Raw genomic sequence first — 26983 nt, 5'->3', positions numbered from 1 at the left:
CAGGGATTGTAAAACAGTTAAGATCCTTAGGCGCCAGGAAGGCATCTGGCCCAGACGGTATCCCCGTAAGATTATATGTTGATTACGCTACAAATATAGCATCCATCATCTATCAGAGATCATTGGTACAGCGGAAAGTTCCAATGGACTGGACAGGAAGAAGGCCCAGGTCATAGCAATCTATAAAAAGGTTAGAAAATCGGATGCACATAATTACCGGCAAATTTCACTGACATCGATTTGTTGTAGAATCATGGAACATATTTTGTTCAGACATAATGACCTCTCTAAACTCTGAGAAGTTCGTCTGCAGAATCCAGCACCGTTTTAAGAAACGGCGGTCATGCGAGACACAGCTGGCCCCATGGTCTTTGTGCATGATATACAATAGGCTCTAGATACCGGCTCCCAGGCTGATGCCATATTTCTCGACTTTCGAAAGGCGTTCGACTCAGTTCCGCACTGTCGCTTGCTCCAAAAAGTGCGCGCTTGCGGTATATCCGATGACATATGCGGCTGGATAGAAAGTTTTCTAACAGACAGAGAGCAGTATGTCGTCCTAAATGGGGTGACTTCAACAGAAACAAGCGTAACTTCAGGTGTGCCCCAGGGTGCGTAATAGGTCAACTGCTTTTTACGATTTACATAAACGCTCTGGTTGATAGTATTGACAGCGGCATTAGACTGTTTGCCGATGATGCTGTAGTCTACAGGAAAGTAGTATCACATGAATATTGTGAACGAATCAATGAGGATTCGCAGAAAATAAATGCGTGGTGTAATGACTGGCAGTTATCTCTCAATATTAATAAGTGTAACCTACTGGGTATACCAAGACGAAAATTCCCATTAATGTACGAGTACAATATAAACGCCCAGTCCTTGGAAGCGGTAACATCCGTCAAGTATCTGGATATGACTATTCGACATGATCTCAAATGGAATGATCAGATTATACAAGTAACGGGTAAGGCGAACTCTAGATTGCGGTTTATTGGTAGAATCCTGAAGGGATGCAGTCCTTCAACAAAGAAAATTGCTTACAGTACGTTAGTTCGTCCAGTATTAGATATTGTTCGTCGGGTATGGGACCCTTACCAGTTGGGTCTGATTCAAGTCATTGAGCGGCAAGGTTCGTGACTGGTACGTTTAGCCATCGCGAGTGCGTTACAAATCTCTTGGAAAGTTTGAAGTGGGACACTCTTGCGGATAGACGACGAGCTAAACGGAAGGGGCTGCTCACTAAATTCCGAAATCCGATCTTCGCCGAGGATGTAGAGCATATGTTATTACCACCAACTTTCAAATTGCGCAATGATCACCATTCAAAGATAAGGAAAATTAGAGCTCGTACTGAGGCGTTCAGACAATCGTTTTTCCCTCGCGCGATCCGCGAGTGGAACGGGGGGGGAATATGACTATGGCGCAAAATGTGCCCTTCGCCACACACAACTTGGTGGCTAGCGGAGTATATATGTAGATGTAGATGTAAATCCAAATTATAATTCCATGGAGAATAGCCATTTCTAAAGTAAACTTTAAGGTTCATCAAATAGTTGGTACTTTTTGAATCATCTGTAGTCCGGGTTCACCTTTCCGTGGCATTGCCTGCCAGACCTGCAGTCTCTGGAAGTGAATATTTTCTCTTCCCTCTGGTTTTTGTTGTCAAGTAATAGCCTGGATATCATGATCTGGTATCCTCTAGTAGTTTATTTTTCTGGGTCAAAAGTGAAGCCAGTTTTCTCATTACAAACATTCACACTTAGGACTTAAGCAAGTTCTTTATTTCAATTGGGTTAGCCTATTAACCCTTATTATATCACGATTGCTTTCGTCAGTTTTTGATGTTCATGGTAATGTTTACGCATATGATGTACAAGTTGTCAGATTCTTTAACTGAAGCCGTGCAAAGTGGATATCAAAATACCGAATTTCCTCTAAGAGTTTTTAGAAAAGCATTCACAAAAAACTAAAATCGCCTACTGCAGTGTATTTACAAACTAGAACACCTTTTACTGTCAGTAAGAGAATGCAATATCTTCGTATATGCGTCCACTTGGGGTTCGGAAGCTCCATTTATTATTCATGGCCCTTACCGCTGTTGTTGGTATAATGATTCGTTTGCAGGATATGTGTCGCTATTAATCGTTTATCAGCCATTAGAAAGACTTCTGCGCGGTGTATTTAATTTTTTTAAAATGCACTCACCAATTTTGTGGAGTGGTTTACTACCGAAATGAAATCTAACGTCAATGGAGTCATACTGACAGCGAAGTCGTGGTTGTAGCACCACAGTACTGAAAATATAGATTTCGCGAATCTCGCACAGTGCATAGAAACTACGTTCAGTTTCGTGACAAGGACAGAGTGGATTGCTCTGCTGCTTGCTGCCCCAGACGCCCTCTCCACGGTACGGCGACGTCCCCTAAGCAATATGGCCGCCGCACCCTAGAACGTGACCGTGCAGTGACGTCAGCGACTCACTTGGGAGAGACGCGCAGGTCGGTCTGGTTCTGTCCCACACTGCCAGCAATAATTAAATTAGCTTCGACAGCAGACCTGTTGTCTCCGAGACAGTGTTGCAGCGGCTGCATCTCTTCGTTCAGACGGTTACGCAGTTTTGAGAGTAGTTAAATACGCGCCATATGTCTCACTATTTCCCGCAAGACGCGATACACAAAACACATACAGGTGGATGAGGGGGAATTACGTAACTGTTAGAGAAGACTAAATAAATTTGGCTGACATTGAAGTCAGTTTTCATTATAGTCCAGGAAAAGTGCACAATTCACAAATTCATTATCTTGCGCAATACTAAATGTGCAAAAAATTAAAAAGGTGCGGTTCTGCCGTAAATTAGTACGAAACGCTCTAGGCGGAACAGTTGTACCAGATATCGACTCGATTATGGTCATTCGATCGCAAATATAATTCTACGTCGTTGATGCAGCGTTTATTAATTTTCAACAAACAAATGTCATACGCTGAATCGGAAATTTATTTACCACTGTCACAGTAACAATTCCTCTTGGGCAGCTTCGTTGAAATTTAAACAGAAAAGTCACCTAAAATTGAGCACAGAGATGTCAATTGACAACCCTCCTCCTCCACTCACACACACGATTATTGTTTTTTCACTCTGAGTAGATTTTGCAATGCGTTTATTAATATAGTTAGCAAGATATAGTTACTAAGACAGTAAAAAAACGATCTATTTGTCCTGCTCTTTGCCCTAAAATAAAATCGAGCTTTGGTGGCGCGATACTAATCCTAGCGACATTCTCTCGCTTTACTGCAAACATGGACTGAAGTCTGGGAAGTGTTCTTAGCAATGGTTCGATTCTGACCAATGTTCACATTATAGCATCTTCGCTTCAATCGATGACTGTGCAGAAAATGGTAAGTAGTCCATGTTGGTTGCTCCTATTATTCTGTTCCCTGTTGCATGCCATTCAGCCGTCTCGACGGCAAACAGCCAGAAAATAGCTAGCTTCAAATTCCCGTTGAGACGCGGAAACTTTGGCGAGAAGTCTAATTGTAAAAGCAACGAAAGGAATAATGGTGTTCAGCGTACCATCAGAGACGGAGCACAAGCTCGGATTAAGGGAGCGTCGGGAAGGAAATTGGCCGAGGGCGTTGGAAAGAACCAACCCGGCATTTACATGGAGCGGCTCAGAAAAATCATGGAAAGCCTAAATCAGGATGTCAGAACTGGAATTTGATCCGACGTCCTCCAGAGCGAAAGGCCATTGCGTGCTAACCACTGCGTCGTGTTTGTCTAAGAGTGAGAGCCTGTGGAAAGAACTGATGCGGTTTCAAACATCGCGGGCTGACAAACGTACCCCAACTTGTTTCCATACATCGACATCCATGGCACAGATAAAGCGAACTTAGGCCCACTCCCACGCAGCCAAATGATACTACCACAAAAGAATTGCTTATGTCATAGAAACGATCATATAAGCCAAGTCGTAGATTAAGCAGGTGACAGATCTCGGTTCATTGAAAGAATACTAGTGAAATGCAGTCGATTTACAAAGGAGAATGTTCAAAATGTGTGTGAATTTCTAAGGGACCAAATTGCTGCGGTCATCGGTCCCTAGACTTACCCACTATTTAAACTAACTTAAATTAACTTATACTAAGAACAACACGCACACCCATACCCAAGGGAGGACTAGCACCTCCGGTGGTAGGGGTACAAACGGGATTTCTTACAAAACATTCGTTGAGCCATCCTAAATTATCACTCAAGTGAGTGAGACCCGCAGCAAATACGACTAACTGGGGATATTGAATGTATACAGAGAATTGCAGCACGAATGATCACAGGGTTGTTTAACCCAAGAGGGAGTGTCACTGAGATGCTGGAATGATGAATTGGGAGACAGTTTTAAAGATAGACGCAAATTGTCCCGAGGAAGCCTACGAATCAGATTTCAGTGATGACTGTAGGAATATGCTGCAGACCTCTACAAATCGCTCCCGTGGGGGTCAGATTAATTGCAGCGCCCACAGAGCCGTTTAAACAATCGTTCTTCCCGCGCTCCGTACGTGAACGGAACAGCAAAAAGCCCTACTGCAGTGGGACGTATTCTCTACACTTACTTTACAGTGATTCGAATAAAACGGATGTACATGTAGAGTAGACCGAAAAATTGCCAGCGTCTAATAAGTGGGGCTACACATCTAATAATTTACTTTTGGAAGTTATCAGTAAGACAGATAACCGTGTTTCACACCACTACGGGATAGCCAGATCTGCACTTGCGATGAGGACACGGCAAGTGTCATAAACCTATTTCCCAGAAACTTCGTCTCATGCAGCAGGATGCAAAATAAGCAAACATGTATCTCAGCAAATCCAAAGATTCTCGACAGTTTCTGAAAAATGATGGTCAAAGTTTTCGACGCAATTTACACGCTTTTTAGCGCGGCATAACCTCAGCCGAAATGTTTGCACTGTGGTTAGTTTTGAGGTCTCTCACTTTTGCGCCCCGTGTGCGAATACCGATCATTGTTTTTACTATTTTTTGTCATTCGTCTACCCGTGTCCGTACAAGGTTACTACACAAACGTTTCCTGTCAAGTTAGGTGACAGAAGGGCATTATATTACTTGTAAAATTACAACTGCGTTTCACAACAAGTGGAAATGGAAATGAGCATTTGGCGTCATTGGCCGTGAGGCCCCTTGTGGGGCAGGTCCGGCCGCCTCGGTGCAGCTCTTATTACATTCGACGCCACATTGGGCGACCTGCACTCCGGATGGGGATGAAATGATGATGAAGACAACACGAAGTTCCTGAGCGGAGAAAATCTCCGACCCAGCCGGGAACCGAACCCGGGTCCGTAGGACGGCAATCCGTCGAGCTGACCACTCTTTCTTTTTTTTCTTTTTTTTCATTTTGTTCGTTGTTGATCGTTGTGTTTGGTCGTCGCGGACGTCACATGACATCCGGTCAAGTTCGTTTGTTGATCCTTCCACTCAGTTTTTTTTTTATTGCAGAGGCCAACCAGCGCTCTGACCGAACTCGCTGAGCTACCGTGCCAGCATCAGCTGTCAGGGCGGACGTGTCAGAACAAGTGTCACACATTTATTATATGACACATGTGTGTATGGTGTTTACAGGAGTTACAACGTTTTAAAACTCTCATATTTTTATATTTTATTCGTATACTATTTCTTATATTTTCTTTTTATGTTTATTCGTCAGGAAGATTTGGTGCATTCTCTTGGATGATACCGATCTTAAAATCATTTGAAGCATAGAAATTCCGAACACCTTGAGCATTGCGCGAAGGCAAGTTTGCCACAGTGACATTCCTCTGTGTGAATCTCACCCGGGAAAGAAACGTCGCTAACATTGCTGAAGAGTGTACACGTTGGAAATGATTTCGCGGCAAACCACGCATAACGGATCACTTTATCGTAATTGGCGCTTGCAGTTGATTATGAATCAAGATACATTACAGGAGTTTCACTGAAAATGGTCGCAAATTATTTTCTCATTCATTTTTTTTTTTTTTACTTTCTTTCCTTTTTTAAATTCATTCACGAGAAATTCAATTAGCATACGAATAACGACAACGATATTTCATTGTACGTAGTACTGTAGTAATCTTTTACGGACCTGGGTAGATAAATAGAGATAAAAATAAAAATATGTTCTCAAACACGAGCCGCAGAAGTGTGAATCCACCACGCTAACTACTGTACTTCGGGTGAAGTGCGTGCGTCGTTCAATAAGTAATGGCCCACAAATTTTAAAGAGCCATTAACCTACATAGACAAACGTCCTTGTTTGTGATCCACACCTGACGTTTGTTCTGTGCACCGGTGAAGTTTCGAACCGTTCTGGCACATGGCAGCGCCGTAGTACAGTGCCAAAATGACGGCTACATACGACTCACGTTACAAGCAGCGCTCTGTTTTTGAATTATTCAGTGCAGAGAAAGAAATCGTGGCGAACATCCATAAACATTTGTGTGCAGTGTATGGCGACGCTGCAGCTGATAGGAGTACAGTTGGGCAATGGGCAAAGAAAGTTGCAGCCTCAGGAAATTCATAAACAGAGCTCCATCATCAGTCACGCTCGGGACGTCCTGTCACAGCCATTGCTCCAGACATGCCGAATCGTGCGCATCCCATTATTCGTGCCTAACCCCGCATCGTAACTCGACAATTGGTTCTACAGTTGTCGGTCAGCATTGGAAGTGAGTCTGCAATGATCCAGACTCTCGGATATTCAAAGAGGTGTTTACGATTGGTTCCGCGGTTGCTCACAGCGGACCACAAGATTCAAAGAAAGGCCATTTCATTTGAATTGTTGGAGTTTAAAGATACTCCAGTGGGAAACACACTTTGAAGATGACGAGAGTTTCCGTCATGCAGTGAAAACATGGATACGCCTACAGGACAAGAGCTTTTACTAGCACGGAATACATGCTCTTCCGCAACGTTGGCTTACGGCCATAGAACGTGATGGAGACTACGTAGAAAAATAGGACATGGACAAGACATGTTGACGTATATTGTCACCAAATGCCGCGCGGGATGAGCCGAGCGGTCTCAGGCGCTGCAGTCATGCACTGTGCGGCTGGTCCCGGGGAGGTTTGAGTCCTCCCTCGGGCATAGGTGTGTATGTTTGTCCTTAGGATAATTAAGGTTTAATAGTGTGTAAGCTTAGGGACTGATGACCTTAGCAGTTAAGTCCCATAAGATTTCACACATTTTTTTGTCTCCAAATTCTGACACTTAACAACAGGTGTGCCGCAGGGGAGTGTCATAGGACCGTTGCTATTCACAATATACATAAATGACCTGGTGGATGACATCGGAAGTTCACTGAGGCTTTTTGCAGATGATGCTGTGGTGTATCGAGAGGTTGTAACAATGGAAAATTGTACGGAAATGCAGGAGGATCTGCAGCGAATTGACGCATGGTGCAGGGAATGGCAATTGAATCTCAATGTAGACAAGTGTAATGTGCTGCGAATACACAGAAAGATAGATCCTTTATCATTTAGCTACAAAATAGCAGATCAGCAACTGGAAGCAGTTAATACCATAAATTACCTGGGAGTACGCATTAGGAGTGATTTAAAATGGAATGATCATATAATATTGATCGTCGGTAAAGCAGATGCCAGACTGAGATTCATTGGAAGAATCCTAAGGAAATGCAATCCGAAAACAAAGAATGTAGGTTACAGTACGCTTGTTGGCCCACTGCTTGAATACTGCTCAGCAGTGTGGGATCCGTACCAGATAGGGTTGATAGAAGATATAGAGAAGATCCAACGGAGAGCAGCGCGCTTCGTTACAGGATCATTTAGTAATCGCGAAAGCGTTACGGAGATGATACTCGTAGATAAACTCCAGTGGAAGACTCTGCAGGAGAAACGCTCAGTAGCTCGGTACGGGCTTTTGTCAAAGTTCCGAGAACATACCTTCACCGAAGAGTCAAGCAGTATATTGTTCCCTCCTACGTATATCTCGCGAAGAGACCATGAGGATAAAATCAGAGAGATTAGAGCCCACACAGAGGCATACCGACAATCCTTCTTTCCACGAACAATACGAGACTGGAATAGAAGGGAGAACCGATAGAGGTACTCAAGGTACCCTCCGCCACACACCGTCAGGTGGCTTGCGGAGTATGGATGTAGATGTAGATGTAGATGTAAATGTGTTGTGAAAAAAAAGTGGGACATTACTTATTGAACGACCCTCGTATTTGCACACTAAATGGCACACAAAGAATCTCGAGAACTTCAGCCATCATTTTCCCTGTAACGGTCGAGTATCTACGGATAAACTTAGAAATGTGTTCGCACATTTCGACTCCTCCTTCACTGAGCGGCATTTCTGGGAAATCGACTTATGGCACTTGTCGTGTTCTCCTCATTAGATTTTACAGACACGTATAATCCTCCAGAATCTTCAGCAGCTACTTATACTTGCAACCATTCCATTATGTGGAAACAACGACTCGGCACAACGCCCGGAAGGATGCTATTGTTGAAGGCTATAGGTGTACTTGATTTGATCGATAATTGTGAATCAAACTAATTTTTCTGTCACTTAGCACTCTTAAAATCACTTTAGGCCCGCAAGACGACCGGGACAACAACTTTCATCCCTCGCCTTTCCTCCGGTAGAGACTTGGAAGCTAGCGACCAGCGCAGTTCCGCAAAGCTTTCCCCAGGACTACAACTCGCCTCTAAGTCCCACGTGATCTCCTCTAGTCCACGGCACTCTGGTGCGCGCGCGAAGCGAGATGCCGCGAGTCCCTCACCACCCATCCGATCCACCCAGGCTCATCCGAGTCTTCGGCAAGACTGGCTTCCAGTAACGAGCATCGTTATCCCTCTCAAACCCCGGAGTTACCGGAATACGGCGAGTAAATTGTTCCCGCAGTTGTGACACCCACAATGATTGCTGCTGCTCGGACTCGAGCAATTGGCTTTCTTCGAAACACTACTGTACTTCCGCACTCCTCTGCGGCCGAAAACTGAACAAGTTGATTCCCACTTTCGATAAGTTCACCGGACAATGACGTCCGTGTTGATCCCGCTAACTTTCGACCAGCGGCGTTTCGCTGCTCCATTCAACCTCCGCGCAGGCAGGCTAGTCAGGATTGTAAGTAGTCAGTGCACTGCGAGTAAGAAGTTGATATAATGTCAGGTGAAAAGGGCAGGAAGCTGTTGGTGATTGACGGTTATAGATTCTATTTCCATAAATGTCTCTCCGATAGCGTTGATAGATACAAGTGTAGGAGGAGAACATGTAACTGTTTTGTGATATTAAATTCTTTGATTTGTATTATCGGTGCGCGTGCCCAATCAGACCACAGTCGTAAAAAGTATGAGAATCCGTCAAAGAATCGATAATATTATGAGGAGAGAGGGTGAAGAAACTTTGTGTGAGCTCTCCTCCAAACTTACATGCTTCGAGTTAGCTAATGGTGATACGGATATTCTCACAACTTAGGATTTGTGTCGAATAACGAAAAATATTAATGTCACTGGATTACGCTAACTTACGAATTTGCCCAACAACTTACTAGAACTACAAGGAGCACTAATGAGTGAAATTTTCCACACATACGGGGGAGAAAATATCTTATTTGTGAACTTCTCTGAAAAGAGTATTCTAAGTTTCTCATGACAAAACGTTTTGAATTTTCTTAAAGAATGGAGAACTTTTCTTCTGGATGGGAGCTTCAAGAGTTGTCAGCTGATGTACCAACTATTTATAATTCACGGGAAAATGGAAAAAAACTGATCCCATTTTATTCTCAAAAAAAAGAAAAAAGAGAGAAAGAGAAATAAACATATGGGGACGCCTTAATTGAAAGTAACACCTATCTGGGCATGATATAAGTTGGCTTTGAGACGGCAATTCACCAGGCAGTTGATTACGTCCCATTGTCCCAAACCATGGCCGACATGGTGGACAAAGATTCAGTCGTTGGGATTACACAGGCCAACGAAAAAATTATTTCGAGAGACTTTTTTTACTTTGATAGCTGATCTTTATAGATTTTTACGAGTTGAATCCAAATCCAGCATTAGTTTGTTTGTATTACCCATAGTTTTCGAGTAATCTGCTTTTTATTATACAGTATAAAAATCCTATGCTATACGGTAAACGGGGAAATTAATGAAACGCTTCATTACAACATAAGCATGGTTTGTATTTACAGTAAGCTACTTAAAATAATGATGTGTGTTAATAGAAGTATCACTTGTCAGCTGGAATTGGTTTGTATTTTCTTTCTCTTTTTTCTTTGAAGCTTCTTGTGTAGCTTTTTCTACGCTGAGTCGCTCGCTAAACTTCTCGACGAAGTGACCAACAGTAGTCCGCATCAAGTTGGTGTTCCAGCGGCCTTGGTAGCGTTTTTTCCATCACATTAATGTCCTGGTGAAAAGGCTCTCCTTGCTTCTCACTAACATCTCCCATATTGTCCGGGAAGTAATCAAGGTGACTTCAAAAAGAGAACTTTCAGCCTCATTAAACATCCTAAAATTTTAAACTTCTGTAACATTGTAGCTATAATAGAAACATATTCTGGGGCTTTTTCATGTCCTAAGAACTTTGTAATGACTTGCCTGAATGATACCCTTACTTCTTTTTCATTTGAGGTCATTGTGGATTCAGAGTTAATAAGATTAAACGTCAATTTTCTAATATCAGGTCCGACAAAGACGCCTTCTTTTAGTTTGGTTTCTGAAAAGTGTGGAAACTTTTGGCAGAGATACTTAAAACATGGTCCATCTTTAGGCAAAGCCTTTACAAACACTTTCATTAGGACTAACGTTATATGTAGAGGTGGTAGGAGTGCGTTTTTTGGATCTACAAGGTTTTTGCGTAGAATGTTCTTCTCAACAGGTTTTAAAGACTACCTCACACGCCAGTTCTTTCTGCACCAGTGTTGATCCTTAGCCCTACTATCCCATTCACACAAGAAACATGGAAATTTGACAAAGCTACCTTGCTGACCAAGGAGCATGCATGTTACTTTTAGATCATCCAACCATGAGCAGAATAGTCTATTTTATTTTGCACTATTTCTAGGTTTTCATAGCTTTCTTTCATGAATGTGTAACAGGTATAGATGTATACATGTTACCATTATGTAATGAAACAGCCTTTAAACTAGTTTTGGATGAATTAATAAACAGCCTCCAGTCTTCCTTTTTGTATTCAATACCAAACTCATTCATCAGACCGGGAATGTATGAGCAGTACACTAAATTACCTTCTTGTTGAAAAAACTTGGAAAATTGCTGCTCTCTCTTTCTATACATGTATATGCTGATTCCAACTGCCAATAAGTTCTTTTCTTTTAATCTAGAGCCAAGCAATTCAGCGTTTTCTTTCCTTATGCTCAGATCCCTAACCAAATCGTTGAGCTCGGTCTGAGTAAACAATTTGGGCTCTATCCTTTCTGCATTACAATAGAATTCATCATCATCTGGTTCATCTAAATCACATTGTACGTCAGAAAATACTTCTGTTGGAATAGAATTTAAATCATCTGGTGGTTCAGGAACCAGCAAATCTACACCAAACCCTACTGGTCGGATGGCGGATGGAAGGTTAGGGTAGCTTATTACCTTTTTGTTTTTCGAATTATGACCAGAGTAATATCAACACTGCAAAAGTAGCAATCATCGGAATGAGTTCTTGGCTCCCTTCATATCATAGGAACAGCCAATCTAAAGGCCTTTTTCTCCTTTTTGGACAATTTTCTCAGATCTTCAACACACACATAACATACCTTATGTGGTGCCCAAGATTTATCTTGATCACCAAGTTTAGCTCCAAGTATGATAAATAAACCTTTTTCACAAAGTCTGTAATAATTCTTTGGTGTTTTTTAATCAAAAATTTACCATACATAAAAACTGTCAGCAGAGATTTTACAACCACATTAGATATTGTACTGAACACATGTATAGGAAGCCGGAAAGTGAGGTTAATTTGACAGTAAACCAAACACCATCTGTTAACACAAAAATAGAATCGACTTTTTTGCCAGCAAATGTTTTTCAGCAGTGTTCCCAACGTCATCGACATTCATTACACCTGTTTTTGAATTATTTTAACTACATAAAAGCTGTTAAACTCTTTAAAATTTAACTGTAAAATGTGAAGAAATGGTGGGTGATACAGTTTTTTAAGTATCATATTTGGATTTCCCACCCTTAAAAGTATAAGAATGAGGTATTTTCAGCAAAATGTTTTTCCATCGTTGGCCTGTGTTATTCATGCCTTCTTCACAGAAGCATCTTTTGGTTCACCCTGCAATTGAACTCTTTTTAAATTACCATAGTTTCTTTTAATACCACATGCAATCAACATTTAAATGAAGTGACTGGCAAGATACTTTACTGTTCATTAAATTAATATAGAAGTATGACAAAATATGAGGTATTGCTGCTATATTCATCTTCCGTGTAAATGTGGGAACAGGATGTTCTGACAAACATTTACATAATGAGAGCGAAATAAAAGACGTCGTAAATCAATAAAGAAAATATATACAGATACGTAGCTTTCAGAGATGACAACTTTAGTCTAATGCTATAATCTGAAATACAGTTTGTTGAAATTAAAATTTGTTAATTCAGAGGTGCAGTGTGAAAATGTTTATTCACCGTGAAATATTAGGTTCTGTAGTTTTGAGAATACTACTGAAATATGGTCGCGTCATTAGATGTGCCTCATTTTTCTGATATAGAAGATGTATTCAGATTTGCACTAATATTTGACTCTGAGTTCTTGTCGAATCTCAAAGAGCTGTAGCTTAGCCAGGTTTAAGATTCGCTAACACTCCGCCATTGCTTGGATCATGTCCTGTACAAAGGCCAGGCGAGTAACAATTGCCAAGTTTCCAGCTTCGGGATTTTTCCCATTTCCGGCGACGCAGCTAGTCTCTCTATCCGGACTCCCTCCTACAGGTCAGCTACCCGGAAGTCGGAACCGCCGCGGCGTCCCCAGATACCTCGCCTGCTAACGCTCAGCGGTACAAGCAAATTCATCTTACCTCGTACAAATACTGGGCGGCCTTAACTCGCCTAAATACGCGTAACCTTACAAGGGGAAAGTATGTTACGTAATTACATATCCCCTCAACCTCTTCTCCCCTCCACCGTCAAGTCTCGCTCCAGTCCTCAGTTGGCAAATCGTAAAAAATCGGAAACTTTAGGTCACTAAGTATATTTTCTTCAGTCCTCGCTCGCCGACTTTTGAGACGCTACAATACAGCAGCGAAGTACGAGCAAGATCACGAGCTGGAAGTGCAGGCGCCAGCTGTGTGAACCGAGCGCGCTGTTGTCACATAAACTATTTTTGCAATAGATATCTTTCCAGTAGGAAGCTCAATAGGGGTTTCGGTATGCATCTGCTTGGAATAAATGACACTGTGGATATGACACTGTGGCAGCCGCGTGCGTTTACAGTTGCGGTCGACGGAAGTCTTCTTCCTGTACGCAAAAAATAAGTAGACGTGGGGTACCTCTTCCAGTTGATTCTCTCATCATCTACCTTCCTTGTTTTTTTTTCAGTCAGTTTTTGAACCCTCTCTGTGCCAGCGGTTTTGGCAAGGGCATCTCTCGCCAACTAATCGACACAGAAAACTCCGCTCCCCGTTGCTGGGAGAAACATTCACTCTGGAAATACAAAAATCATATTTATTTTAAAACCATCTACGGGGAATGTTTCCATCGAGTGTACATATTTTAATGACGTGTCATTTACGAGAAATGGGAATGCTAACTTGATAGGGTCGCTGTACAGGAAGAGTTTTATAGTATATGTGAGATTAAAACTGTGTGCCGGACCGAGACTCAAACTCGGGACCTTTGCCTTTCGCGGGCAAGTGCTCTACCATCTGAGCTACCGAAGCACGACTCACGCCCCAACCTCACAGCTCTACAACTGCCAGTATCTCGTCTCCTAGTTTCCAAACTTCACAGAAGCTCTCCTGCAAGATTCACAGGAGAGCTTCTGTGAAGTTTGGAAAGTAGGAGATAAGGTACTGGTGGAAGTAAAGCTGTGAGGACGGGGCGTGAGTCGTGCTTGGGTAGCTCACATGGTAGAGCACTTGCCCGCGAAAGGCAAAGGTCCCGAGTTTGAGTCTCGGTCCGGCGCACAGTTTTAATCTGCCAGGAAGTTTCGTATCAGTGCACACTCCGCTGCAGAGTGAAAATCTCATTGTAGTATATGTGAGGGCTGACGTTGGATAAACTAGTACTGGTGCCGTACGCTGGACACAACGTGCCCACGCGTTTGATCAGACTCACCGTTGGCCACGTATGTTATCTTGCCTGTCTTTGTCTTTTCCTTTAGCACCCCTTAACTAGCGTTATACACCTCGAACAGCTAGGGATATTTCTTTAATTTGGGCCACAGACGTGAAAGCCCATAAGCAAGCTTAGAGAGGTATTCAGACAGAAGAAGATGATGCCCCATATCAGGTAAATCTTTGAAAAAACGTTTCACCGGAAACGACTACTTAAAATGTTTCACTATTATACAACGACTTTCTATCCACAGGCCATCATCAGGCATCACAAAATATGTACGTCAGCAAGGCTATATAAAACAAATGGCGTCGAATAATGTAAAAGCCATAATTCGTCGATGTTGTCAGATACAAATATTATTTGACCCCAATGGTTCTACACCTCATTGTACGCGGTTATCAATATTTTATACCTGATGATGGTCTATGGATTAAGACTGCTCGCATGTAAAAGAAACTGCAATCAGCAACTCTTTGTGGTGAAACATGACGTTATTCAGAAAAAAATTCAGTTTAAGTTGACCGAGATGATATTGCTAAGAGTTTCGTTTTGTGGGATATCCGTGAGATTTGCCAATGAACGTCATGTACGTTCTAGAAAATTAGTCTTCATTCCGAAAGTTTTCGTGTTTCAAACGGCTGACCCCAAATTGATTCCAAAACTGACGTCTTGATTCCCATTAGCTGCCACCATATTTATCTGGCAGTGGACATATTGATTCCCATTAGTTGCCTTCTTATTTTTCCATACCGTAGGTGCTGATTCGCGTGAGGTATCGTAACGGAATAAAATCTCTCTTCCCATTTCAAGTTAGGACGGAATAAGTCACCCCAGGTACTAGTCCGTTCAGAATTATTCCTACTGTCGGCCTACATAAGAGATGCTCGTTGTTAGTTTTGCGCTACATTAGGTCTCCGACGAAGCAAACATCACTTTGGTCATGGGACAAGAGGGGCAGTCGAAATAAAGTTTTCAGAACTAAAATTTCAGATTTCTTTGAATGAAAACCATTTGATAATTAATTGTTCAAACAACAGTTAATGATAATTCGTTGTCATTTAACGCATGTGCACTGGCGCCAAAATAGTGGTTTACTTAATTACGGATAAACCTTTACCTATATTTACTGTGAGTGATCTGTGTGTGACCGAATGTATATAACATTTCTTTAATGTTTCTAGAATGAAATTTTCACTCTACAGCGGAGTGTGCGCTGATATGAAACTTCCTGGCAGATTAAAACTGTGTGCTGGATCGAGACTCGAACTCGGGACCTTTGGTAGTGCACTTGCCCGCGAAAGGCAAAGGTCCCGAGTTCGAGTCTCGGTCCGGCACACAGTTTTAATCTGCCAGGAAGTTTCATTTCTTTAATGGCTCTGAGCACTATGGGGCTTAACTTCTAGGGTCATCAGTCCCCTAGAACTTAGAACTACTTTAACCTAACTAACATAAGGACATCACACACATCCATGCTCGAGGCAGGATTCGAACCTGCGACTGTATCGGTCGCGCGGCTCCAGACTGTAGCGCCTAGAAGCGCTCGGCCACCCCGGTCGGTTAACATTTCTTTATTTAAATTGTGTTGTAATATATTAGTTTAGTCCAGAAAATGGTCGACTTGAATCAGAATACGTCTTTAGAGCTTAAGGACGATGTATTTTTGGTGGAGACGGTCTTTAGCTAGTGGAGTAGTAGATAGCAGCGGAACACTACGAGAGTCAAGTGAAGACTGCGACTTCTCGAGTGAAGAGCTCAGTGGAGCGATTCGGAACACTTTGTGGCGAGTTCTGGAAGGAGACAGACCTGCCTAGGGTAAAGTGCGTGATTCAGTCGTATAGGTGATAGTTTCTCTTCAACTTTTGAAGAGACTTTATGTTTCGAAAGGTCTGAATGGGCTCCGGTGCAGGACTCTTAACTTTCGCCGCTTTATTTACAGACCTCAGAATAGACAGAGTATGAGTTACTATTCTTCGTATGGCGTGTATTAATTTGTGAATCATTATGCTGAACTCTGAATTATTTTGAGTTGGTGAATCTTTCGTATATTGTGATCATGAAATGGACTTAGTTTTCACGAGTCTGCCATGACTGGTTTTGGGATTTTGCTACCATTCTCGTATCACTCTCAACGTGACTTTACTGCATTTGATAAGGGTATTTTCTGTCTGCATTTTAACTGCATGTCGTAGGACCACTTCCCGTTCATTTGAGATGTCCTTTCTTGAATAAATATTATTCACCACAATTCTCTGTCGTTTACATCAATCACAGATGTTGAGTTGAACCACTGTTGTTAAATTTATCATTTTATTTTGTATTTCTATGTACTTTTTCGCAATTCTAGTCAATGCAACCATAGACAGCGGTACTCCGCTCATCTAACATGAATCCTCCTGTAACCGAACACTGGCGTTGGTCACCGACTGCGTTGATCAGGCGTCTGGTGTCATAAGAGCGCTGAACTTTTAAAAATACGGGGTGAACCAAAATTGGCCCACTCGGACGCCACAGCGCGGTCCCTATCATGTTAACAATACAAAAATATCTGTAATAAAAGTTCTCCTCGTGCATATTTCCAGTAGAAATTTGTCATCACAGAAAGGCAATTTGAGGACGCAGTTACCACATGACATAAAGTAGCTTCATTCCCTACTTTGTAGCTATTTTACGCAGTTAGAGCAGTAACGGAAAAATGCTCCTAACGGAGCAGAAAAAAGACGAACACGTTCCTGTTCGAAGAACTGTGACTGAAAAATGGCTTACCAGCTGCTTCATTCTATCTTCCTCAGCACCTTTCAAAAAATTCCCAAAATCTTTGACATCTGAATATATTCTCTCACTCTTACAAGCTTCCCTAAGTTAAGTCGCTTATACTCACTAGTCCATCGTTGTAAGTCGCTCATATCTCTTGACTCCCACTTGCCTATTCTCACTCACACACTCACTCCCTCGCTCCACCCCACTCGTTGTCGTTACCTCCTTGAGTCTCTGCCACTGTCTTCATTCACACAGCCACAGTCTCCTTCGATCTGTCCTACTATTACTGTCTCTTCTCATAGTCACTGTCCGTCTTGCTCTTCTTACTCCTACTATCTGGTTCTTACATTTTTACTGCTGTTACTATACCACTCTTATTCATCGTCATTGCCATAGACTCTGTCTCTCTTTATCAGCAGCTCTAATCCCCTCCACATCCTCCTAGTCTTTATTTCTTCCCCACTTGCCCTGTCTCCTTCACTCTTTTCCTAGCCCTTTCTGTCACTGTGAACCATGTTCCACTACCATTGTGTCCCTCTCTTTCTTACACACTACCATTATCTCCTTCCCTCCTTCTATAATACAACCACTGTCCACTATAAGCCAGTATTTATTACTTTTCCATTTCTTCACCACTGCCACTGTCTTCTTCTCTCTCAGAACAAGAAAGGGCGAATATGTTCATATACCAAAAGTTCCGAGAAAATTTTTAAAGTTGCTAATGAAGGTAGAATGACACAGCTGGTACCCCACTTTTCAGGCAGAGCACTTTAAAAAGGAGCATATTCGCCTTTTTTGTGCTCCGATAAGGACATTTTTCCACTGACTCCCTTCGTCTGGCTGCTGCAGCAGGGAAGGTCACTCAGATGAAAAGAGCTTTATGGATCAGTAAAATTTTGATAGTTTACTTTCGTGAAAAAGAAATAACGCAGAATTATGTAAATGTGCATCTCAGAGCGCATTTTACGAGCGCAAAAATTTTGCATTTGCTTCTGTACTAAAACGTGGGGTTTCCATAACACTTCCAATGATAACGGGGACACTACATAGTATATTTCTCCATGATATGTCACTTTAAAAACTGTGTTTTCACCTCACACCGAATTTTACGAGTGCAAGTAGGGTAACTTTGAACCTCTGTATGTCGGGCGCCTATAAATATAATAACCAAATTTTCTAGGTTGTTCGAGATGGGGATCTTAGAAATGCCTCATAAAAATTTCAGCTATTTCCTGAGAACAGCCGTCTTGCAATCGGCAGCTAGGTTTTGCTACGAAAAAACAACAAAAAAAAGTTTTGGGTTATTCCGAGAAACCATTCATGAACCAATGGTGACCCCGTAAGCTCCTTAAAAAAAGGTAAATCACAGATCACTTCAAATACAACAAGAAGCAACCGATTTTCTCCATTTGCCTAAGCGGGAGGAAGTTTTAATATTCATATTTTGACCCTGAGCTGTAGGATAGTGACGCTAAGACGATCCTCCTGTTGGCTGTACGAATGATTCGTAGCCAAAGTGCTATCCATAACACTTGAGCCTAACTTTCTATCACCAATAATAACCCGAGGTATGAGCCGCCAACCAATCTGTTTTTATGTGCGGCCTTTTGGAAAATATTAGTTAGCGCATGCTACCGCATGCATACCGGTAATGGGCTGTCCAATCAAAACTATGATGTCAAAAGTAACCGCCATACTGTAAATAATCTCACTGTGAGAAAACAATTAATGCCTTCAAGCAAAAATGTTTGCGGCTACCCACAGAACTATGATCGTACGCAGGCGTCCAACGTTCCGTCCGAAGCAAATCGACGGCCACGAATATCTTTCTTCACGGTTCCAAAAATGTGGAAATCGCGTGGGGAGAGAACAGCACAAAACGGACGATGTGTAAGGGCTTTCTAGTGAAAAGCCTGCAGTATAATCGAAGCAGTCTTGGAAATATGTGGGCGGGCATTATTCTGCAACAGAATGATGCTGTCCGTCAACCAGCTTCTCATTGACTTTATGGAACACGGAGCCGCAATTAACGCAAAGTGCTACGTGAAGGCTCTGCAAAAACCGAAGCGCGCCATCAAGTCCAAGCACCTAGGAATCTTGACGGACGGCATCATTCTCTCGGAGGATAATTCCCACCTGTATGTTGTCAAGATTGTTTCGACTATACTGCAGCCTTTCTGCTGGGAGGAAGCGATTCAACCAGGCATATGGTCGGGAAATATCCAGTAAATTCAAGCGCAAGGCAAGTGGGCAGACACCGGCCTGAAGGCAGGAACATGCTTGAAGCCTTCCGTGGCAGATTTCCCGGATCTTAATCAAGTAACCGGTGGTCTTTTTTTTTTATTTTACAGCCGAAAGAAATTTTTTCCAGCAAATCAATTCTTAAAGAGAATCTATAGTACAGAGAAGTTTCTGAGAGTGTAAGTTTGGAACACAACGTTATGTGGTGGTGAACCACAGACTGTGGGAAAACAGGAAAAGAAGAAAATCGGAGAGTTTGAGATGTGCTACAGAAGGCTGTTGAATATCAGATGGTCTGCTCAGACAAGAAATGAGAAGGTTCTGTGTAGAACTGGCGAAGAGCGGAACATGTGGAACACATTGACAGGACGAGGGAGAACTGTACACGACAACTGACACTGAAATACACATAACAAATAATTTAGGGCGTAGGGTGAATGAGAGTGCTGCTCTGCGATGAAGAGACTGGTACAAGATAGGAATTCGTGGTATAACGCACCGAACCAGTCACTAGACTGCTTGAAAAGAAAATATGAAACAGTAGAGTACAGAAACGATAAATCTGAGGAAGCGACTCACTTCGTCATCGATCTATTCACAGTACCAGTGAATAATAAGCAGACAGTGGGACAGATATGACGACAATATCTATAGTTACCATGAGATCGCATATAATGCACATGTTTGTGTGTGTGTGTGTGTGTGTGTGTGTGTGTGTGTGTGCGTGTGTGTGTGTGTGTGTGTGTGTGTGACTGTGTGTGTGATTTGATAAACGGGCACCTCTGTGGTACTGATAATACTGCTGAAACCTGAACTGTACTTCATACTGCTCGACTTCATTGGCTCTAACGAGAGAGGTGTGGATCTTAACTAGCTTAGTAATTTCGGTGACGAAGGTTAACGACTATCAGCAGTATTTGACGAACATTTGTCAATGGATTCCAGTAATTTAAGTAATACTGTAGAACTCTCACTATGCTACAACCTATAGTTGTAAGTCTTATGGGTTCTTTACAATTACATTACGTCTGTTCTTCTTCTTTTTCATGATTTTTCTGATATCTATATTTGCATTACTTCCTTAGCTTCCTTTATGATATTATTTATTGTAACACTCACTGACAGGAAGTATTTAATTTTTAAGGTCTTGTCACGTTCCTAACCAGAACAGCTATGATATAATACCAGTCATACTTTTGGAACCTGAACCAGTACGTCGCCTGTTTCCTTCCATATGTGGTGCTGCATACTTCTGGTATTCACGGTTAACCACGGAACTTGTACACCCAGAGTGTTTCCCAGGCAGATCGAAGAGTGGAAGTGGCAAATTATAGCACACAAATGAGAAGTAATTTGCTGTATCGGTCGCACATGTATTTTTAAAATATAACGTTGGAGTAACTTCTTTTAAAAAGAGTGGTATACTTTTAACTTCATTTAAATTCATTTATCATTTGCTTAGGTTTGTAGAGAAAGAGCGATAAAAGAAGACCATATTTTCCTACCTATTATCTTCGACAGGAAAAGAACTCATTTTTACTGTATATGAAAGTGTGGCTGTTGCACAGCCAAACGGCTATAGAAATAACTCAGGAAAAATGATTTTCCACAACTGTAATAGAAAAAAATCTGAAAGATAAGAAGGGGCTGCTAAATGCGGGGTATCGAAATTTCTATGAAATAAGACGTATAATTTATTTTTCTTTCTGACATAAATAAGGAAAATTTTTGTCACATGTATGTACGATACCGTTAAGTACTTAATCAGCACTGCTAAAAACTGTAAAACTTGAAAGCAGACGTTCTTATAATCCGATTAATTCACTCACGGGCTTTCAACGTCCGTAGAGTGAATGGTTTGTACCGTTTAATGCTGAAAGGCAAAGAGAATTGCAGAGGGTTGCGTCCTGCTCTTGTGGCTCTACGTTTGAGTTACACACATACAGTATATGTTGCATTCCCACGCGGAAATCTCCTTTGTAAATGTTAAACAATGGACTGCCACAGTGTAGTACGTAAGCTATAATTCCTATTGCGTTTGCATGCTGCTAAAAAGATCCTACATTTTATAGCAAAATCCTAGTTTTGTGTACAGCGTCAGAGTCTTTAAAAGCTTGATCGCTTAGCCGTGAATATACCACAGTTTTGATGTGTGTATGTGTTTGTGTGGACTACTCGATTCTAATCCTTTTCCTGCGTGTGACAAAGTGTCAGAATTTTGCTACTCTTCTGACACGCTCCTCCGCTTATAAAAAGATTCCTCCATAAACTACATACAACTACGGCTGTAGGAGAGACAAATGAGAGAATAAAACTAATGGGTATTCTAAAAGAAAAGTCTGCAGTAAATGAAACTTCTGTCCAAAACACATAGTCCACTTTAGTAGCATGTAGGTGCAAAGAACGTGATCGCTTCTGACGAATTTCTACGCATTCTGCGTAGAATTATTATTATGAACATTGATCACAATTAAGAAACTTGTTAAATAGCACATAAGTGCATATTGAAAATTAAATATCAGTTCCCTTACGTTATTTCGCCATTTCTCCAAGTACAGCGAAATAATAAAATTAATGTCTGCTGCAGTCATAGACAAAGCTTTAATGTATCTAAAAATGAAATAGTGGAACCATCAGAAGGTGTTGTAATGTACATTTACTCACAGGCCACTAGCTTTTGCTCAATCGAGTATTTTCAAATCACGGTTAACACTATATAAAATTTAAGTAACGTTCCTTGTGTCAATTACGTAATTGTTACTAGCTGCAAAATTTATCATGTGTATGATAAAAATATATCCGTTTAAAAGACATCATATTCGCCGTTTAGTGAAGGAATCTACAGTCAACGTCGAATATGATGTCCTTTAAAATATTCTACATGACTGTGAACCATGACCACGAGAGGTTAATATCCGTTTAAGCAAGGTACCTATAATTTCGCTCTTATGTGCGCCTGCCCAGCTTAGCTAACAGCAATGTGAGTAATAACGTAGACACAGTATACTGCAACAATTTCTTATATACACAGGATGTTTTCGGTCACGTGATGATCCCGAACAGTTTATACAGAATTCAAAATAGTGATAGCCACTCGATAAACAAAATTCCGTAAAAGTATGGGTGAGATTAACGATCGTAGCCGTTTGTATGCACAAATAGTAATTTTTTTAAGCAAAGTGCGCAGGCGAAGTCCTGCTATAGAACACTTTCCGCCCCATTACACAATGTTTGACAGTCAAAGCAGATGAGATTGAGAAGCGTCAAAATTCTAGGGCTTAATTTTTTACCTTGTTAGCTGTTTGCTAAAGATATAATGAACGTGGAAACCAAGTTCTTATTATTACTTTTTTGCAAGCACTCGCGAAGGCCGTCACAACGGTACATATTTTCAATTTAAACAGTTGCATTACCTCAATGGACAAGAAATCTGCGAGTCTTGAAGATTGTTGAAAAATAGCCGCTCCTTTGCGGTTTGTTACTTGTCGAAATTATTATGTCATCAGCTGTTTTGATATCATGAGCTGTCTGCCAGATACAACAGATATCGACGATACATGCGGCGACTTACGAGTATATTCTGGATTCTCTTGTCCGCATGAGGTACTGAACGTTCTGCCGTTCCCCCTGACCTACCTTTTGACCTCTCTATAGGTTTCATCTCAGACTGTGGGCATTCATAGTAAGTCTGTTGAGTGAGTGACGTGCAGATTTTTCTTAAGTTTGTCATATCGGTCGAAATTAATCTGAGGGGAAACGTATTCAGTTAACAGTCTTCATAGAATTCTTACTTACACGTTGTAGGATCCAGAAGAATGTGTGAAATAAACTGTAAAATATACACATAGAGAGCCAGGCTTGGTTGCAGAGTTGTTTTTAATACAAAATTCGTAATAAAAATAGCTGTGCAACCGAGGCCGTCTCCTTGTGCCATTACGGAAACAGTTTGCTGTACCAATCAGCCCATCACTCAACGGACTAAGCTTTAAAATATGGTTTCTTCCTGGAGACAGTGAGACCCAAATTTTTGCTGCTTCTTCGCGAATGATATAATCACAGTTTTCTACAAAACTCATAATATTCAAGATGAATACCCTGCTAGAATGATCCTTTGTCGAGCTTCAGCCTTCCGAATACCACGAGATGAAATTTGAAATTATTCATAACAGTATCTAACCAAATTTGTATAAAAGCTTTAAGAAAGTGGTGCTCTGCAGCTGGTATAGTTTCAGGAAAAATGTATTTATATCGCTACACCACCTACTGCTGTCAATTATTAAGTTCTGTTGGTGGCCATTGATCTCACTGTAAATGGAGTTGTACAGTGAATCCGAAAGTTAGATGGTCTACAAACAATGTGAATACGATTTTCATTTATGCAGGAACGAAGATTTCGGCAGGGTTGCGAAGCGAGTAGATTTAGAATAACTCAGGCACCTAGACACGAAACAGATTTTCCACCTTGTGCAACGAAAGGTCAGATGTCTCCAGGTATTGAAGGCGTGTTAGTGACACGTAATAAGAACGCTAGTGTTTGCCTACATAACTTAATATTAAGGCAACAGCGTGTAATGCATCAGAAATCGAAATTCTGTAACGAAATTTTTGACCAGTGCTAGGAGATGGTCCATGTTTATGACTGAAAATAGGAGCAACGTAATAAAGTTTCTGACGGCAACATATGGTGTAACTATGTAGCTACGTAGATTGGTAGATTTTCTTTGAAATGAGCTGCGTTCACTAGCACAACAAGTGCAGCCGTGGTCTTCACGGCATCATCAAAAGCTTTTTGAATTTGTTTTCGTCAATATGTACCCTCAAATGGAGTGCTTCCAGTGGCTCAGTACCTAGCCAATAGAAGAAGAAACAAAATGAAACAATAAATGGTGAGTATTAGCTGATTTTTCTCGGGTAATTCACACTCGTAGTGTACAACACCGTCTCGGAATGTATGTAAATATGTAAAGTTGCTACAGGAGCTGTTTGTACGAGTTTGGCGTGAATAATCCGAGGAAAAACAAACAGGTAGTAGTCGCGATTTATTGTTTCAAAATTTGTTTTCTTGTCTATGAGCTAGATTTTGAGCCATTGCAGGCGCATCATAAATAAATCATCTGTCGATTAGGTGCTGATCACGTATTCATTTTTGGTGCTGGTGAAGGCAATTGGTTTCAGAGATAATGTACTTATGTATAACATAGTGAACGTATGAGCCATTAGTCTATAAGGTTTTAACATACGCATATACAGTTGATGGAATACTGCAACATTTTGTTAGCTTCTTTTAGGGATTTTCTGTTCAGAAGCATTGTCGAAACCCTCTGAGGTCTGGTTTTGCCGTCTAGGAGCGCATGTGGGGCCGCCGCTGGCGAGCACCGCGCACTCACCTTGGCGGAGAGGCGGCGGTCTGCGACAGGGCGGTCGTGCGGTCCGTCGGAGGCGGCGTCGGCGGCGGCGTCGAGGGCGTCTCGGAGGTCGGCGGCGGCGGTGGTCGGCGGGGCCAAGCGTCGGGCCAGCGGACACGCACCGCTTTATATAGGCGGCGCGACGCCCGCGGCGGCGGCGGAGGCGGAGGCGGCGGCGGCGGGGGCGGCGTCAGGGGCCGCGGCGCGCGCCAGCCGGCCCCACGTGGCGACGCGAGCGCCAGCGCGGCCGCCGCCGGAAGCTGCCAACTGGCCGCTCCCCGCCGGCCGCCCATCGCCCACCACTGCGTCTTTCCGCGGCGCAACTAAAGAAAAGGCGGCGCAAGGATTGCGGCGCTCATGCCCTGTCTGACATGAAACCCCGTTCCCTCAGTGAGTAACAAAACAATTGCAGTTTGTGAAGTAAATGAACAATATAATTATAATAATAATAAAGCAGTAATGACAAAGTAAGCCCCTACAACAAGTAGTCAGACCCTCAGTCCTCTATACGGCAGAGTGCCTATCCCTAACCTAGAAGACCTCAGAATCTTAGAATTACAAGAAAGGAAACTGCTGGGAAAGATAGTGCGACCAAGAATTCTTAGAGATAAGAGACGATGGTACAAACCTAATAATGAACTCTACCATCATCAACAGAATCTTATCGATGCGACCAGAAGAAGACGAGCAGCAATCAATGGCCATCTGTACGGAATGGACCCCCATGGGCTGTCCTATTTCAGGGTAGTCAGCAAGAGTAAAGCCACAATGAGATTTTCACTCTGCAGTGCAGTGTGCACTAATATGAAACTTCCTGGCAGATTAAAACTGTGTGCCGGACCGAGACTCAAACTCGGGAGCTTTGCCCTTCGTGGGCAAGTGCTCTACCAACTGAGCTACCCAAGCACGACTCACGCCCCGTCCTCACAGCTTCACTTCTGCCAGTATCTCGTCTCCTACCTTCCAAACTTCACAAAAGCTCTCCTACAAACCTTGCAGAACTAGCACTCCTGGAAGAAAGGATATTCCGGAGACACGGCTTAGCCACAGCCTGGGGGGTGTTTCCAGAATGAGATTTTCACTCTGCAGCGGAGTGTGCGCTGATATGAAACTTCCTGGCAGGTTAAAACTGTGTGCCGGACCGAGACTGGAACTCGGGACTTCTGCCTTTCGCGGGCAAGTACTCTACCAACTAAGCTACCCAAGCAGGAGAGCTTCTGTACAGTTCGGAACGTAGGAGACGAGGTACTGGCAGAAGTGAAGCTGTGAGGACGGGGCGTGAGCCGTACTTGGGTAGCTCAATTGGTAGAGCACTTGCCCGCGAAGGGCAAAGGTCCCGAGTTCGAGTCTCGGTACGCCACGCAGTTTTAATCTGCCAGGAAGTTTCTTAAGAGTAAAGTCAATTGGTCGCTTTAGATCAAGCCCATAGATAGTTTGTAGAACTTCTTATTAGGCAAGGCTTTACAGGTATTGAAATCAGACCCTAACTGACATCCCTTACAGAAGTGCCCGCATCTCGTGGTCGTGCGGTAGCGTTCTCGCTTCCCACGCCCGGGTTCCCGTGTTCGATTCCCGGCGGGGTCAGGGATTTTCTCTGCCTCGTGATGGCTGGGTGTTGTGTGCTGTCCTTAGGTTAGTTAGGTTTAAGTAGTTCTAAGTTCTAGGGGACTGATGACCGTAGAGGTTAAGTCCCATAGTGCTCAGAGCCATTTTGAACCATTTGAACCTTACAGAAGTCAACCACAGTGAGCCAAGGAAATGGTCCGAGGAACGCAAGACAGAGTCTTGTAAGGAAATGAAAGAATACTTGGCTAACAGAGAAGCTCGAGGTACTATCAAGGATATATTAACTACTAAACTTCACCAAGAACGCCACAAGTGCCAGACGACAGTATATCAAAAACGCAGCCGCTGTGATCCACAGATGACCCAAATGAATTTAAAAAAACGAGAATGTGTATAGTAATTAATATGTCGAATTTAAAAGAAGTCACTCTTATTATTAAAACTAGGTGACAAATCGAGCACTGACCAGGTAACCATTTTGCCAATTTTCTGTAGGAAAAGAAAACAAAAAGGTGAACCGTGTTTGTAGTGTACAGTTCTTGTCCGCTGGGCGGACCTGCTTGGCGTGTGTAGAACCAACGTCTCTTCGTAGCTCTGTAGCAGTCTATTGTTTTCGCCTGAAGCCGCTTGCGCCTCGCAGTCGAAAGCCGTCTTTGCGCCCGCCGAGTGTCTGGGATTTCCTTGACTCGACTGCAGG

At 42.4% G+C, this 26983-nt stretch overlaps 1 protein-coding gene across 1 annotated transcript in view; it reads right to left on the bottom strand.

Moving 5' to 3' along the window:
• LOC126094957 (prothoracicostatic peptide-like) overlaps positions 1 to 25013 on the bottom strand; it is a 701489-nt gene extending 676476 nt beyond the window's left edge. Inside the window, exon 1 of the mRNA XM_049909612.1 lies at positions 24703 to 25013. Coding sequence (XP_049765569.1) covers positions 24703 to 25013 — 311 coding nt within the window. The remainder of the gene's footprint in view (positions 1 to 24702) is intronic.
• Between the last annotated feature and the right edge of the window lie 1970 nt (positions 25014 to 26983).

This window comes from Schistocerca cancellata, chromosome 8 (assembly GCF_023864275.1).
Source record: "Schistocerca cancellata isolate TAMUIC-IGC-003103 chromosome 8, iqSchCanc2.1, whole genome shotgun sequence".
NCBI lineage: Eukaryota > Metazoa > Arthropoda > Insecta > Orthoptera > Acrididae > Schistocerca > Schistocerca cancellata.
The sequence above is the reverse complement of the archived record's forward strand: the minus strand, read 5'-3'. Positions and strand labels throughout refer to the sequence as shown.